Source organism: Xiphophorus hellerii, chromosome 5 (assembly GCF_003331165.1).
Source record: "Xiphophorus hellerii strain 12219 chromosome 5, Xiphophorus_hellerii-4.1, whole genome shotgun sequence".
Taxonomy (NCBI): Eukaryota; Metazoa; Chordata; class Actinopteri; order Cyprinodontiformes; family Poeciliidae; genus Xiphophorus; species Xiphophorus hellerii.
This window is the reverse complement of record NC_045676.1, coordinates 8,888,410-8,904,411: the sequence shown is the minus strand read 5'-3', so window position 1 is coordinate 8,904,411 and position 16,002 is coordinate 8,888,410. Positions and strand designations below refer to the sequence as shown.

Sequence of the window (16,002 nt, the reverse complement as noted above, 5' to 3'; positions counted from 1 at the left end):
TGACAAAAATCTCCTACAATTTTTCCAAAAAAAAGTGGAAGAATTTTTAATATAAATTTTATATAAAAAGTTGTTTTTTTTAAAAATAAAATTAAAAACTTTTTAAAAAGCCTTTAGATTCTCTGGGCCGCTGTATTTGACCCGAAGATCATGTATGGATAGAAAAATGTATTAAATTTTCTAATTTAGTAATATAAAATGACAAACGTAAACTAAATTGTCTGGAATCAAAACAAATTTTAAATGTATATTTTTTCTTTGTCTGGTATTTGTCTGGTGTGTCAAAAAGTGAAAATATGAAGAACTTTTTGTCTCATCAAAAACCAAAAACAGTGGGGGGAAAAAATCAGGAAATTGCAAAGGCAAAAAAAAAATTGATGATGATTAAAATAGAAAATGTATTTTACCGCTATGGTTTATGATATGGGATTCCCCTGTAATCCGACCGCAGACAATAATAGATGGAAGCATTGATTTATGACTTAAAAAAGATGATTAGGTGAAAAAGAATCTTCAGAGGTAACTTTTACAATCTTCACTTGCAGGACATATTTATGCTGGTTTTAACTTTTTACAGCTCTGTCCGGGCCAAAGGCTCCAAAGCAGCATCTGGTTCTTTAGTCACATTTAATAGAAGCTGATCCGTTTTCAGTCTGTGTCTGCATAGGCAAATTTCCACAACACTAACAGTATAAAACAAAAGTGTCAAACAGAAGGCCTGCGGGCCAGATCCGGACCATCAGAACTATTTATGTGGCCCTCTCATGTCTTGAGGGACACACAAATTAACTGTTAGCTAACAGTCGTGTGCTTAAATATTATTTTATCAGTTAAATCAATCAATTTTCTTTGAGTAGGACCAAATTACATCAAAGTGAAAAGGCGTTAAATTTTTTTTTTTACATTTTAAGAGTTTCTAATCAAATGTAGACAAACTTTATGTCTTTTAATGGGTGGTTTTATCTTAATATTAAGCACCAGTGGGCCATTTGAATGAATATTAAATATATCTATACCTAAACATTCAGTCATGGAAACAAAACGCTTTTTCACATTTTGTTGCGAGCCCATTTAGTAAAAAAAAAATAGGCATGCATCAATTGCAGTATTCTGGCCAATCACCGATAATCGATCTTTTAAAAAGCCTAACCTGCCGATAACCGATTTTGGATTATTTTTGCCTGAAATGTTGGTCAATACAGCAAGAAAGTTGCTGAATTGGCAAAAGCCTGGTGATTATTGTTAACTGCAAATGTACAGAGATGACCGGGTGGGCCGGACTGTCAATCAAGCAGGACAGTAGCTGATTTTTAGAACTTCTCCAGCATAGATAACATCGGCGTCACGTGTAAAAATCAGATGATAACCGATCTCCCAAAGTTAAGGAAATCAGCACAGATAAATCACCTGACCGATAAATCGCTGCACCCCTAAAAAAATGTAGATTGTTTTTAAAAATTCTAACTTTTTACTTGCATTCCTTCTAGGTTGGCATTATGTACAGGTGAAATTAACCTAAACTCCCTGTTTTGCAGCAGAATGTAGTTAAAGAAAAATCTCTAAACATTAAAATTGAATTTAAAACTTCTGCTGCGATAAAAGCAGATAATGCCCACATTAAACAGAGAGGAGCAGAAACAGTTCAGTGTTTTTATTGATGTTGCCCACTGTAGAAAAGCTGAAAAAAATAAATAACAGATTTATGGTGATGTTTTGACAGGTGTTTCCTCTACGCTTCCATCTAAACCTCGCTGCGGACTTTGTCATGGCCAGAGAACCCAAAATGGCCGAGAGAAAAACAGTTTGTGGCAAAAGAAACTGTCTCCCACTCAGACAGAAATATCTCCACGCACTGAAGGGTTGAGTAAGCCGTTTTCCATGAGAGGGGAACTGAGGAATCAGCATCTCACTTGGGATGCGAGACATTTAATGCTGCATTTGACCAATGAGTGTGAAGAACTGTTTTTGGGTGAAATTGTGAGCAGCTGGAATGTAGCAGCCCTCCATTGGAGCAGCTGTACGGCCCACAGGGGACAGATAATTCAAACCAGAGGAGTTTGTTTTTACACAAACACAGGTCTGGGGTTCAACCTAATGGTGAAAAACCTTACCTGACAATCTTTATTCATCTGTTTGGACCAAACAAAGGTCACATTTAAACAGGCTTCCACTTCCATTATGCATTAGGTCCAAATTCAGCATCAATTTTAACGAATAGTAAAAAGTCAATATGACAGGAACAGAGACCACCACAAAAAGGTCCCATCTGTTAAGAAGTCTCTTCATTTCCTTCAATTTAAGCATTTTTCTCCTTAAACTGCTACAAGTGGGTCTCCTTTTAAAAAGCGGGTTGCTTGGCAAGCTGTGGGGAAAGACTTGGGGAAAGACTTGGGGACAGATTTAGGCGACTCAAAGAGGATCAGTCACAACTGTCCCAGCAAATCTTCTGAGGAAGAGCCGAGTTGTGTTTGCATTCGCAGTGCTCAACATCTGCTTCAGAGGCCCAACAAATATGCCAAGTTTTCTTCTTTTTTTTCAGAAGCAAAGAAAATAGGAGCACTGGGCAGGAACCTGGCCATGTGGGAAACTCATTTGTGGCAGATTCTTGGATGTTGGAGAAGTCCAAAAAGGTTCTGCTTGAGTTGCCCAGTTGAGCGATTAAGAGGTGGTGATGTGAGAACCGCCAAATCCCTTCGCTTAAAATCAGTGTGCTCTAAAAGTCTACAGGATTTAGCTGTGTACATTAACAATCATGATACCTAAAAACTTTTACGAAATTATTGTTTTTGTTTATAAAGTGAAATTTTTTAAGTTGTAGAACGTGATAACAAAATCTTGTGGTACCACATAATTAAAACTACACAATATTTGTTTTCAACATGAGTAACTACAGTTTCCATGTGATTAAATCTGGGAAAGTAAGATAATACTCTTAAAATCTGACCTGGAAATTATTCAATGTTAGCCGACTATGCAGATACTGTATGCATGCGACTCTTATTTTGAAGGAAGAATGTAAGTAGGTCCCAAGTTCTCCTCTTTGCTGACCAACAAACCCAATAACGACATTATGTTGAGATGTCCAGCAACACTTCAATCAGCCTCCATTAGTTTTAAATTGCTGATGGTAATTGTTGTGGCCATTTGTGTTAGATTTTGTAAATTGTAATTTCTATCAATTTAGGTTTTCTTTGGAATATACTTAAGTTAATTCAAAATCAAAATCTGTAATGAATTTTTATATTTGAAATTGTTTAGATGACTTTAGTAACTTTTAGCCCCTCCTAGGGTTAGGGTTAAACCAGGTGTTTGGTGGAGGTCTTTTGTTTGGCGAATGTCCGGTATGATGACGGGAGGTTTTTGTAAATTAGGTTTTTTTTTTTACCACTTTTTGAATTTGAAACATCGGATTAAGTTAACTTTAATTTTTAACTAGGTTGTAAGATATTTTTAGAAATTGTTCCGTTTATATTTTTGAAATAAATAAATTATATATTTTTTCAAACAATCAAGTCAGAAGTGTGTATAAGAACCGAACACCGACGGCCATTATAGAAAATCTTTGGTTTTGGAACAATAGAAGGCAACTGGGTATCGTTAGCCGCTAATTACACTAAAACAGAAATCTGTTGCAGAGCTTCCTATTGACACTAAGCTGAAGGTAGTCTGAACAGCATTCAACTTTCTCTAATTCACCTTTTGAATATTTTCACTGTTTTAAACTCAACTGGCTAATTCTACACTAACCATATATTCTATATGAAACCTTTACTCAATATGTGAAAATAAAAAAACTGTATTTTCTGCAGTGGTAGGAGCACTTCCGCTTCTACGCTAATAGCAGAGCTAAATTTTCATCTAGAGCTTTTCCTAACTTTAAAAACGTTTAGCGCATTTAGCTTCCCCCCCGACTTTGTTTTTCCGGTAAATTATAAAGCGTTAAAGGAAATTAGCGCTAAAGACTATTGACTGTTTACGCAGCAAGCAAACATACAGGATCAAAATAAAACAGAGAACAAAATATAAACATAAACTCTTTGTTTAGGGTCTCGAGGGCTGTAGTTGTAGATATAATTTCAATTGAAGTTAGCGCTTTAGCGTTAGCTTCTGCTACATACCATGTTGGTGTAGCGCTTTAGCGTTAGCTTCTGCTACATACCATGTTGGTGTAGCGCAGCGTTTCTCAATTACGGTCCTCAGGCCCCCCTGCCCTGCATGTTTTAGGTGTTTCCCTTTTGCTACACACCTGGATTGAATCTATGGGTGATCAACAGGTTTCTGCAGCACTTGATGGTCATGCAATCATTTGAATCAGCTGCTCTGGAATAGAGGCACATCTAAAACATGCAGAGCAGGGGGGCCTGAGGACTGGAATTGAGAAGCACTGTTAAGCGCGTTAGCATTAGTGGAACTAATTTCTTAAATTAGTGATGCCCACCACTGGTGGACAGATTTATTTGACACTGATTAGAAAGTAATTTCTTTACACTGTTTGTAAAAACATAAACATTTCATTCATAATTTTCCTCAAACTACTGTTAAAATTGTATCTTCTTTTTGGAAACCAGATATTGTTCCTGGTCTGATTGTTGACTGGGTCTGAGCCTGCCCTAAATGAAAGATTAACCATGCTGTTGCATTGCCCTGGTCCCACTATAAGTACTATTACTTCACAGCAAGAGAGTTGCTGGTTCTGGTCTGTGTATGTATTTCCCTGCATGTATTTGAGTTTTTTTGTGTTTTTTTTTCTTTTTTACTGATTTAAGTGTATCAATGGTTGTTTTGTCGTTGGTCTGTTTGCATTAAGATGGACAGCTGGGATCCAGTGATTCTCAACAAGATAAGGAAGGTTTACTCTGTTGACAAAAACATCAATAGAGAATAAATGGGTCAAAAATCTAGTAGAAAAATCCCAAACAAATCTTTTTGCTTCAAGTATTTGTTTGTTTCTGCAACAGAAGTTACCCAAACATTGGAAAAATAAGACTTAAAATAACTGGAAGAAGTACTTATAAGATTTAAGCAATGCATGCAACATAGAATTTCTCTCTAAACAGAGCAGATGCATGGAGGTAGGGTGGGTAGAAAGCATCCAGTTGTACAGTCTAAAACATTTCTTACATTTAATAAAGAGTTGGTGTATCAAGCAGGCAGCAGCAAAGTGAGGAGAGCACTCCTTTCATATTTTCTAAGAGAGCTGAGAAACTAAATATTACTCACATAAAACAGGGATCCACTCTGTAGGGTATGAGGACATTCAGTTGTTAAAAACAACAAAATATATGAAAACAGTCAAATGTATTCATGTTGTAGGTACAAGTGAATTTGTAGTTACAGCAGAACATTTCTGAAATGACAGCTTAACATCTATGAACAACCTACAGCCGTCTAGGAATGGAATTAGCAGCAGGTTTAGTTAGAAAACTAAGCGGTGTGTTATTCTGATTCCTGACACCCACAGGCCGGCTGGTTAGACGCTGGTACCATGTACTAAGAACCAAGTACATGGTACTACGCACATGTACTGAGATGCTTGTTGTTAAAGACAACTACTGCAGAAAGAGTAAAACCGTTCAAGCAAGTTTCTAATTATAACAGCAGCTTAATCTCACTCTGAAAATATTAGAAAAAAATAATTTAGTACATTCAGTCAGTAAGGAAACAAATCCTAGGTAAAGGAAACTATCACAGATAATTGGTCCCCATAACAGTCCCTTTAAATGTAAGTTGTAATGTTTTTAATTTGTAAGTATAACAACAAATTACCTGAAGAACATTTCCTGGATTGAAGGATTAATCTGACAACATCATCATGAGACTCTCATCCAGGGTTTCCGCCAGTTGGTGTTCAGGTACTAATCTTTCAATAACACAATTGTCAAGTGACATTTTAAAACTTTCTGTCAACTTTAGACATTTTTTAACTCAAAAACACGTCGAGCCGCTGGAAGAATGCCTGCTCTAGTGCCCAGCCACCGGGCTTAGCAAGTTTTCTGGGGGAAACCTTGTCATACGTGCAGTTTATCTTTATTTGCATTAATTACAGCATTTTCACAAGTTTACTTTGCATTTCCAGAGTCAGAAACGAACACTAAGCAGCTGCATTCAGGTTTTATGCTCCGTTAATCTGGAATATACTTCCAGAAAACTGCAAAACAGCCGAAACACTGGGTCTGTTACCCACTTTTCTTTACTTATTTTTATTTTGCCACTGCACCGTTTCTTGCTTGTTTGATGTTTTTGTCATTTTAAATTGGCTTGTTGACATGTACTACAGTATATAAATAAAGAGGTTTAAATAAATGTAGGTAAAAATCCCATAAATCCTCGTTAGAGAACTGCAGCACAGACTGGCGTCTTGAAGTCACCAAACATCTATAACAATCGCTAAACAAAATCCACAAAACGTTGAGTTATTTCAAAGTAATAACCAGAAAAGAAAACAAAAACACTTTTCTGTGCTATGATTGTGAGATGTGTGCCATCATGCACACATCTCACTTGCTATACCTGGCAAGTGGGAAGCCAGGTATTATTTGCATATTCTAAATAAATAAATTTAAAAATATATGTTGAGTTTTTTTTCTTGGTGTAAAACAAAGGATGGAAATGTTGAAGTGGAGGGCCTGTTTCTTTTTAAAACATTCTGATATTAAAACACATATGAGTCTGAATTCTTATAAATAACATTTTAAAAATTGTTTTTTTTTGTCTATCTTAAAAAAAAGTGAGCAAAGCAACACAGAAATGCTTCACAAACCTCAAAATCTACTTTTAAATCCACTTAAATTCAAGTTTTTCAGGGTGAGATTATGCTGCTGCAATAAAAGACACCATTTATTTTCAAGTTTTTTTTTTACTCAACTATACAGAATGTAACAACTTCAACTAGATCATGCTTTAAGCTAGTTTGGTGTGTTAAATGGTTAAAAAGAAATACTTAAATACAGGTTTAACTAACTGTAACCACAAAGCACAAGATGACAGCTAAGGCTTTACAAGTGGCCAAACTATGACATGCACATCGGCTTATTTGAGGTGAGCAAAACACAACATGTGAATGATTAAAAGACTTAACTTTTACTTACAACTGCATTTTGCGCCTGACAAAGAAAGACAGAACAGATTCTAATAAATGTTTCAGATTTTATTACAAGCATTTAAAATCATCAAGTTGAGAGAATTAGTTTTATTTGAAAGGACAATGCTAGAGATGCATGCAAATGAACAGGGTGTGAAAGGAAAAAAAAGGGGAACTTGCCTGTAGTTTCACTGGTTTGGGGGATTCTGGCTGTTGCAATTAAAAAATATATAAATTGTTAAATGAAGTACAAATATTCAGCACACAAAGTAGTTGAGTGTCTCCTTTATAGCTGGATTACGTGACCCACATCCTATTTTGGCAACATTATTTACAGAGAGTAATTTTCACTTGCAACAATGTTCTTCTGTTGTAAAACTGACAATTATGTCTAATTTTTCCGCAGTATTATTGCGTTTTAGTGAGTGATATTTAGTAGCTTTGAATGAATACTCACAGGAATGTTGTGGTCTCTTCTTCCTTTGTGGGAGGAAGCAACATGTGCGAGGTACTGGATGACCTTCTTTGTGTTTTCTGTCTTACCAGCTCCCGACTCGCCTCTGCAAGGCACAGGAAGACAGCTGATAGAAAAACCGGCATCTCCACGACTCTGAACTCTCCACATCAACAGATGTGGCCACTAGGCGATGATAACACATCAGATCTGTAAATCATTGCAGGTTTTATTCACACACTTTCTGACTTCATGGTTAATTACTTTGTCCTCCCTTAAGGTAGAGAAGCAGAGACGTGATCTCAGCTACCATCTCTGTCTTTCTCTGCAATATATTTCCAACATTTTCCAGGTTTGCAGCTGAGGATTCTGGCATGCTTCTCACTGCTTTGCCACAGAGTTACACTAGCTTAGGAAAAAGGCTGAAAAATGTTCCCAAGATCATCAAATCCAGAATCTTTGACACGATGGCTTAGATTTAACGCATAACCGAGGTTTTACAGACAGTGCACATTTGCATACGCCAACTATGTGCTAGATATTGTTTGGCTTCCACTTGTCAAGAGTGATGTGGCCAAAGTGGGAGAATGAGAGCTGCAGTGTAAAGAGATTGTAATTATAGGGAGATCACCTCTTTGGATTTTTGACTGCAGGCTGTAAAATTTCTAAAAGCCTTTGTTTATGCCTTAAAAACAAGTACTGCTCTTGGTTTGTGGGGATAATAGTTGGTGTTTTATAGCAGTTTCCACATGTCGGTGGGGAAGTCTTCATCTGTGCAATCTTTGTTTTAAATTCAACTCTGCAGTGTGCATGATGTACATGATACTAGCTTCCATTACAAATGTGTGCAAAACTTTGTCGATGTACAGCTAAGATAAAATTTTTGCAATTGTGGTGTTTCTATTAAATAAGAAATTTAGTAAATAAGTTTGTTCAAGTGATAAGTCACTAAAAACACACTGCGCCCTGATCGTCCTACCATTTCATGTCGTCTTTGTCGCTTTCAGTCAGTAGTAATATCCTGCTATTGATCACATGACTCGTGTGATGCTGAAAAGGTGTTTCCATTGCAGTTTTGCAAAGTACACTAATTTCAATACCTACATATCCTCGCACAAAAACTTTTAATAGCAAAACAAGGTGTTTTTTTTCTAAATTTAGTACCGGTACACTGATTTACATGTGAAGACGATCTTATCTACCTTTCTAAAGGTTTAAAAATAAACCACTGCAACATTTCAGACCAAAAAAATTGGTATCAGCCAAAATCTGGATCGTCAGGTCAGGCTTTTTAAAGATCGGTAATTGGGGATCGGTCAGAAAACTGCGATTGGTGCACTCCTAACATTTAGCGGTTGTAGGATTTGTCTTTTGTCAAAAGCCATTTCTTCCATGAAAGCTAGACACACACATTTGTTTTGGTTGTTTTTACCCAGAATGCCCTGCACTTTAGTCTACTTCCGTAGATGTCTGGCATTCACATATGCATTTGAACCGCACCAGTTAATTTCAACCGAACGAAGACCTAGCGTTTCAGGCAGCCCAGAGTTCGCTTTTTTGGTCCGCGTCACAGTTTGATTGCACTCTCGAATCTCCCCAAATACACCAAACTTTCTAGGCATCCGAACCGGAGTTCGGTTAAAACTGTGAATGCACCTTAAAATAATATCAACTCAAAGTAAGAGGTTAAATTTACACAGATCTAACAAATAAACCTTGGGGACTTGAACAACAGTCAACAAATGAATTTTTATACCTGTCTGTATAATTCGTTTGAGGCAAAAAAAATAACAATAGGAAAGTTATGTTCAATGTTTACTCACGTGCAAAGAATGGACTGGTCCTCTCGATCTGTGCAACAAAAAAAGAAAACTAATTTAACTCCATTTTACATGACAAATTTATAATTCACGCATAAATTATTGTTAAACTGGACAATAATTTGAGCTATTTTACTTAAGTAGGCATTAAAATATAGTTTTGTTTTCCATCCATCTCTTGGCAAGAACAAACAACATTATTAATGAGACAGAAATAAAACAATGTATGAACATACAACAGCCTCCACAGTAAAACAACAGGAAAAAAAGTTCAGAAAACTCAATCTGGTTCTCATTTTGTAGCCATTAGTGAAGGACAATGACAGCACAGGTTAACATTCAGCCCCACTATACACACACCAACACATCACAGTTCTTGTCTCCACAAGTAATATTCATGTCACTTCCATGCTGTTCCAGTTCAGAGTATGCAGTGAACTCTGAAAGAGACAGTTGCTGCGGGGCCATGTAGGGAAAATTAATGGCGATTAAATCATAGCAAAACAGTACTTTGTCTTCATATCAGCGCTCCCACAGGGACAGGCGCCTGCTGTCCAGTCACATGGTTGGCTGAGCAGGAAGTCAACGGCTTAGGAAAGTCAACAAGTTTCTTCACTTCAACTCATTTCTGGTTCTTTTTTACTCTCAGCGAGAACATTTGTTATAAAAGTGGAAAATAAACTGTTGATTTTTGTCAAGCGAGAGAGAAAGGAGGGAAGAGCGCTGCAGGAGAATTTATACAGGTAAGCAGATAGACTGAACACGGCGAGTGGCTGAGTAGTTGATGCTTACAGTGTAAGTGTAGCTTTACGGATGAACAATAATACAACACAATAATTATTATTACACAATAAATTTCATAACGTCCCGGTCTCAAGAAACGGGTGGCGGAAATCATCTTGGCGGTACATGGCTGGTAGATGAGTTTCTGAGTGTGACGAACAAAAGTGGCGTAAATATCCCGTATTGCTCCACCCCGTTCTTACTTTCGTCCCTGGTCTACCGGTCCCCGGACTTGCGTTCGTCTGTCCCCTGGTCTATTTCCTCCCCTCCTCCCCCAATCTTACATTCGTTCATCTCCCCCACCATCCAAACCGCCCTAAATAAATAATAAAGTAACTGATTAAAACAATAGGTTGACCACCTCAGTCAAACACATAAAGAAAAACTCCAACAAACCTCTCAAAATGTTCAGAAAGTACAATTATGAATTTTAAATATGATGCAAAATAAATAATAAATACATCGTCACTCATACCCAATCTAGAATTTTATTCATTATTGGTACTGATATAGATATTAAAATAGGATTGGCGCATCTCTACTTTAAACATAATAAAATGCTTAATGCAAAATACAAAATAAATAAAAATCCCATTAACTGAGCTGCTCCGAGGTCATTTTGGCCTTGTGGGAGATAAGCTGAAGTCTGTTTAACCAGTGCTGTAAATATGTTAAATCGTTTTGTTGTGTCCAAGGCTGCACTGTTCTGCCAGAGACAACGTCCCTAAAAGTGCTGACTGTGTTCCTATGGAGTCAACTGTTGGACAGTTAAGGGACAGAGGACACAGCTGGACGGCCCATTAGGAATAATGCAGGCTTCCTGCTTTTGACCACTGGTTTCCAGTAAAACTATAACAGAAAACACTGTACCGTTAGGAAAAACAGAGCTGCTCATGTCAAGTCAAAGTTAGGTGATTAAAACCATTAAAATACAGTGAAGACTGTTGAGAACCTTATGACATCCACGATGAATGTATGTAAACATCTGATTGTATCAGAATGATTCTACCATAACAGAAGTATTACTATTGGATATCAACATAAGCTCAATTTTTTATTTTCATATTTGTGCATCCCTGCAATTACTTTACTGTAGTTTAGAAAATTAACCATAATATTTCACTTTCTAATTTAACCTGGACAAAAATTATACAAAAATCTTAAATTCTTCCCAGTTGTTTGCAGCAGATCTGGGAGGAGAAAGGCTGCCGTATTCCAGGCATTGCACCAGGCAATTTAAAGATGCTTATTATCATTATCAATTAACTGAACCGAACCTGAAAATTGGATGTTATGCTGCTAACACTTACCATTCGTCAACAACTCAGAGGCAGAAGTGAGAGCGCTGCGCAACATAAATAGTCACCTGGCCGGAACACGGTGCGCTAAATAATAAAACATAATTTAACAAAGCTTCAAGGCAGATAAATTTTCCTTGAGGAATTTTAATAATCGTGGTACTCGAATCACTCGAGGAATCGTTACAGCGCTAGGAGAGGAACAACTTGACCAAAAAAGCTGATTAATAAAAATGCCAACCGGAAAGGAGATTATATACAAATCAGTATATACAGTCCTAACTCAAGCATTCAAATAAAAAAAATTTTCATATTAGAATAGACTTGAGATGCTTCATTGTCACTTTAAACATTCAAACTGGTTTAATCGCTATTGATGTAAATAAAAAAAGAACACAACAAATATATACATTTTTACCTACTTAAATGATAAATTATTAAATAAAGCTCCTCCTATTATTTTGTTGCACTTAATTGCATGCCATTTTATTTGCTGCTTTTTCACTCTTTAATTAATTCAGTGAGTCATTTATTTATTTTTGTATTTATTCGTAATTATGGCAAGACCGGTCCTCCATATGTATATATATATGTATATATGTATCTGTGTATTTTGTCATACTTACTTATAGAAACTTGATAATGTTAACTGCAACAATAAATTATATTTGAACGGCTCTAGAACGCATTTACATTTGGTGAAATGTACGTTTAGGAACATTTCACCCAAAATTTCACCTTTAGAAAGCTGAGTTGGTGGAACGATATGATCCAAGTCATAGAGCGGCTTTTTGCTCTATTCCCACTCACATCTAAGTACCACACAAGGCTGACTGCTAAAAGATCGACGGCCTGTGTAGACTACCATAACTGAGGCTGGTATTTCTGTGCACCCCTGTTGTAAGTTGCCTGAGCTTGAAAGAGGGCTTTATTACGCTTTGATTTAAAAGGCTACAAACTTTACAGACGTAATTATTGCCAGTTGTTTGGTGAGGTTGTGACCTGCACTATTTCAACTTTTCAGCTTGTTTATTCACAGATTTGTAGGAGTGCTGGGAAAACTGAGAAACTGCAAACACATGAAACGCATTGTGTAATTTTAGGCTGTTGCTTTGTCCAGATCTTCATGGGATAAAGATGTCTGCTTTGGAGAAAATCTTACTGAAACAAGATGAATCCAACTGGACTTGACCTCATGCCCCGAATGAACATCAGGGGAACGAGTCAAGAAAGAGCCCTATCTCTGTTCACTGAGAGAAAGAAAGCTTGTCTCATAACTCCACCTGGGACAATGAAGCACTGCTGAACCCGGCCCACCCGTAGAATTAAAAACTCCTGTGGTCCCAATGTTGATGCAAAGCAACAAAACGTATTTGCTTCCAATTCTACAAATGATACTGTCAGCTTTCCATACGTCAGTGAAGAAAACTGTTCACTGTCTAGATGTCTAGAGGTCTCCTTGCTCACCCCGTCTTTGTTCGGCAACACCTTATTTAACTTTCTATCTGAGCAGTGAAAAGGCTTCTCTCTAATGCTGCAGTAATTATCGGATCTCTGCAAGCGTTAGTCACCCTTCTGTTACTGATTTTGGCAATCTGCTTCAGTCCCACACCTCATAAACTTAAAGTTCAGCAACAAACCGACTCTGGACAGCTTTCAAAAGAAGCTTATAAATAACACAGGTATGTGATGAATTATTCAGAGTTTAGATACAAGAATTATGCAACGGGGTGAAATAAGTTGATCAGCAGTGATTTTGTCTGACTATCTCAAACTCAGAAACTTTCCAATAACTTAATTGCCAGTTTGGATAAAAGGGCAATAATGCTCCAAAGCTTAACTATGCAGCTGGATATTTTATTTTATTAACCAGGCTGCTGAAATGCTCAGGGCACAGCTGAAAGCAGCTGGCCTCCATTAATCTCCAACATAAAAACCTCCTTTTACATCACATCTGTTAATTCAGCTACAATCAGAAAGATAGTGGAGAATCAGGTCAAGTCTGGGAGGTTGGAGATGTTTGCTTAATGCAGTTAGAAGACTGTATTCAATGTACGGAAACAAAAATATGTTGCATCACTCACAAATAAACGTTTCTTGGAGTTGTAGTTGAGGATTCTCTCAAATAAAACCAGCTGGATTATATGAACGGTTTCACAAAAGTTCAGATGCCAACAGCAAATGCAAAAAAGAAACCGGACTTAGATGATTTTTCTGCTTCACTGTCTCTGATCCATTAGGAAGAAACTCAATGTTTCAATCTGTGAACACCCCACACTGAGGTGCAACCAGGTTGTGGGAGCAACATGCTGCAGTTAGGATGCCAAGAGGATTCAAAGTCAGGTATTCTCAGAATTAGTGTGAAAGCTGCTTTATAATTTCTAACTTTTGCAGCTTTGGTCATTTCAAAATTTTTCAGGTACAAAAAGAAAGTCGCTTTCAACAGGACATGAAATTTAAACCCAATATTTGATCGTGCTGGTGAGGGAAGATGTGGAAAGGTTGGCAAATGCTGGAAATCTCAAAGCTTTGAAATATACAGAGAGACTGCTGTTTAGATTTCATAATGCTAACTGTGTAATCTCGCTAATTGTGTAGAAGAAGCCAAAGTCAAGCCAAGTTTAAAATCTCTACTTAAAATCATTTTGTTATTGTTTCAAATAACCATAAATAATTTTTTTATAATTACAGTATCTAAAAAATTTATTAGGATTTAAAATAAAGAAATAATTTAATTAAAAAAATATTTGAAATCTTTAAAAAAAAAAAAAAATTTAATTAAATAAATTGCATGAAAGAAAGTAAAAAACCTTCAAATGTCATAACTTAAATTTATAAAACGAATATAACATTAAATATATAAATAATAATAATAATAATATCTATAACATTAAATATATAAAAAATGAAGGACATGTCAAAAATACCCAAAATATTTAAAGAATAAATAAAACAAATGAAGTAAAGCAACACTTCTGCTCCAATTATGGATAATATATGACTGTTTGCAGCAGTCATATATAGCCGAAATAAAAATATGTTGCGTCATTCACAAGTAAACATATCTTGTAGTTTATAGAGGATTCTCTCAAATAAAACCAGCTGGATTAAATGAATAAAAAAACACTTCTCAAAGTTGTTAATTTTAGTAGTACTTAAATCTTTTCTTAAAATCTCTGATCTGTGGTGCCAAGTCATAGCTGATTATTAAACTCTGCTATCTACAGCTTGCAAACGTGCGATCAAAATCTTTCTCTGCACACCAACAAGAGGAAAGCAAATCCTTAAAGGACTGACAGGACTGTCCAGCATGTCTCCACCCCCACTGTTCAGCCCTCACAATCATACAATGAATCTATTGTCAAGCACAATGGGGTCACCCTCTCTGTTCCTGCTGGTCTGATCCTAGTCAGTCGCTGCTTATAGACCCTGGAAACCTGCCAGCTGCCAGCCACAGATCTTAGAAAACATCCTTCAGCCTGGATTGCCCTCACTCTGGACTTTCCCTCACCGACAATTAAAATGAGGACTTCATCATTTTAACCACATATTCATATTTATCTCCAAGGAAATCTAAAACAATATTACAAAACATTTAGCTACAACTGTTGGTAACATGACAAACAAAATATCAACTTAGATCAGGAATGTCCAAACTTTTTGTCACATGGGCCAAAACGAGTTGCGAACCAAAAAAAAAAAACCCAACATAAAATTTAGCAAATTATGTAGCCCGATATTTATCGTACATCCAAAACTTGAAAGGGATTTTTATGACAGTGTATCAGGACCATTATCAAAAAAAAAAGAAAAAAAAAAGAGGTGGAGTAAATTTTCACCAAAAACTTCAGAAATTTTGTGATTCGTTAAAAAAAAATGTGTAGATTTTTTTTGGACATTTTCTGAATTTCAAAAACTCAGAAATTTTCCACAAAAATCTTGAAAAATTCTAAGATTATTCTCAAAATTTGATTGTTTTTGGTGGAAATTTACTCTTGTTTTTCTTTACAATGACCCTAATACGGCATTGTACATTTTGTATGTTTGCTGTATTAAAACAAAGACATTTAAGTTCTTTGAAATACTTCTGAAATTTAGTGACTCATTTAAAAAATTTACTAGACAAAATTCAGAAATGTTCTGAATTTCAAAAACTCTGAATTTTTCAGGTTTTTTGTAGAAAATCTTCTAAATTAATCTAAAAATTTTGGCAGAAATGTGCTATTTTTTTCTCTATAACAACTCTAATACGCCTTTATAGATTTTTCACATTTGCTGTATTAAAATAAAGGCATTTAGTTAAAAAAACAAAAACAAAAAAAACTTTAGAAATTTTGTGATTAATTTCAAAGGTTTTCAGTTTCTTTTGAATAACTGAAAATTTAATTGAATAACTATTTTCAGTACCAATAATAGAATTTGGGTCACTTTCTTTCAAAACACTTGCTATATTTAGAAAAGTTTAATAAAAAAAAAAAAAAGAGCTGATTGGTGTGCAGCAACTTTGGCTTTTGAGGAAAAGTCTCTGGATAAATGTGGTTTTACCTTTTCTTGGAATTTGGTTAA

General features: G+C 35.9%; 1 protein-coding gene across 3 annotated transcripts in view; it reads right to left on the bottom strand.

Annotated features, from left to right (window-relative positions):
• The window catches only part of LOC116719711 (myosin-10-like), an 87,371-nt gene that overhangs the window by 45,750 nt on the left and 25,619 nt on the right, over nt 1-16,002 (bottom strand). For 2 of the 3 annotated variants that reach the window (XM_032562343.1, XM_032562344.1), the window contains 5 exons: nt 9,359-9,386; nt 7,539-7,641; nt 7,262-7,291; nt 7,089-7,103; nt 5,221-5,238 (listed from right to left, as the gene is read on the bottom strand). In XM_032562343.1, coding sequence (XP_032418234.1) covers nt 5,221-5,238; nt 7,089-7,103; nt 7,262-7,291; nt 7,539-7,641; nt 9,359-9,386 — 194 coding nt within the window. The remainder of the gene's footprint in view (nt 1-5,220; nt 5,239-7,088; nt 7,104-7,261; nt 7,292-7,538; nt 7,642-9,358; nt 9,387-16,002) is intronic. The other variant, XM_032562345.1, reaches the window with a different exon arrangement.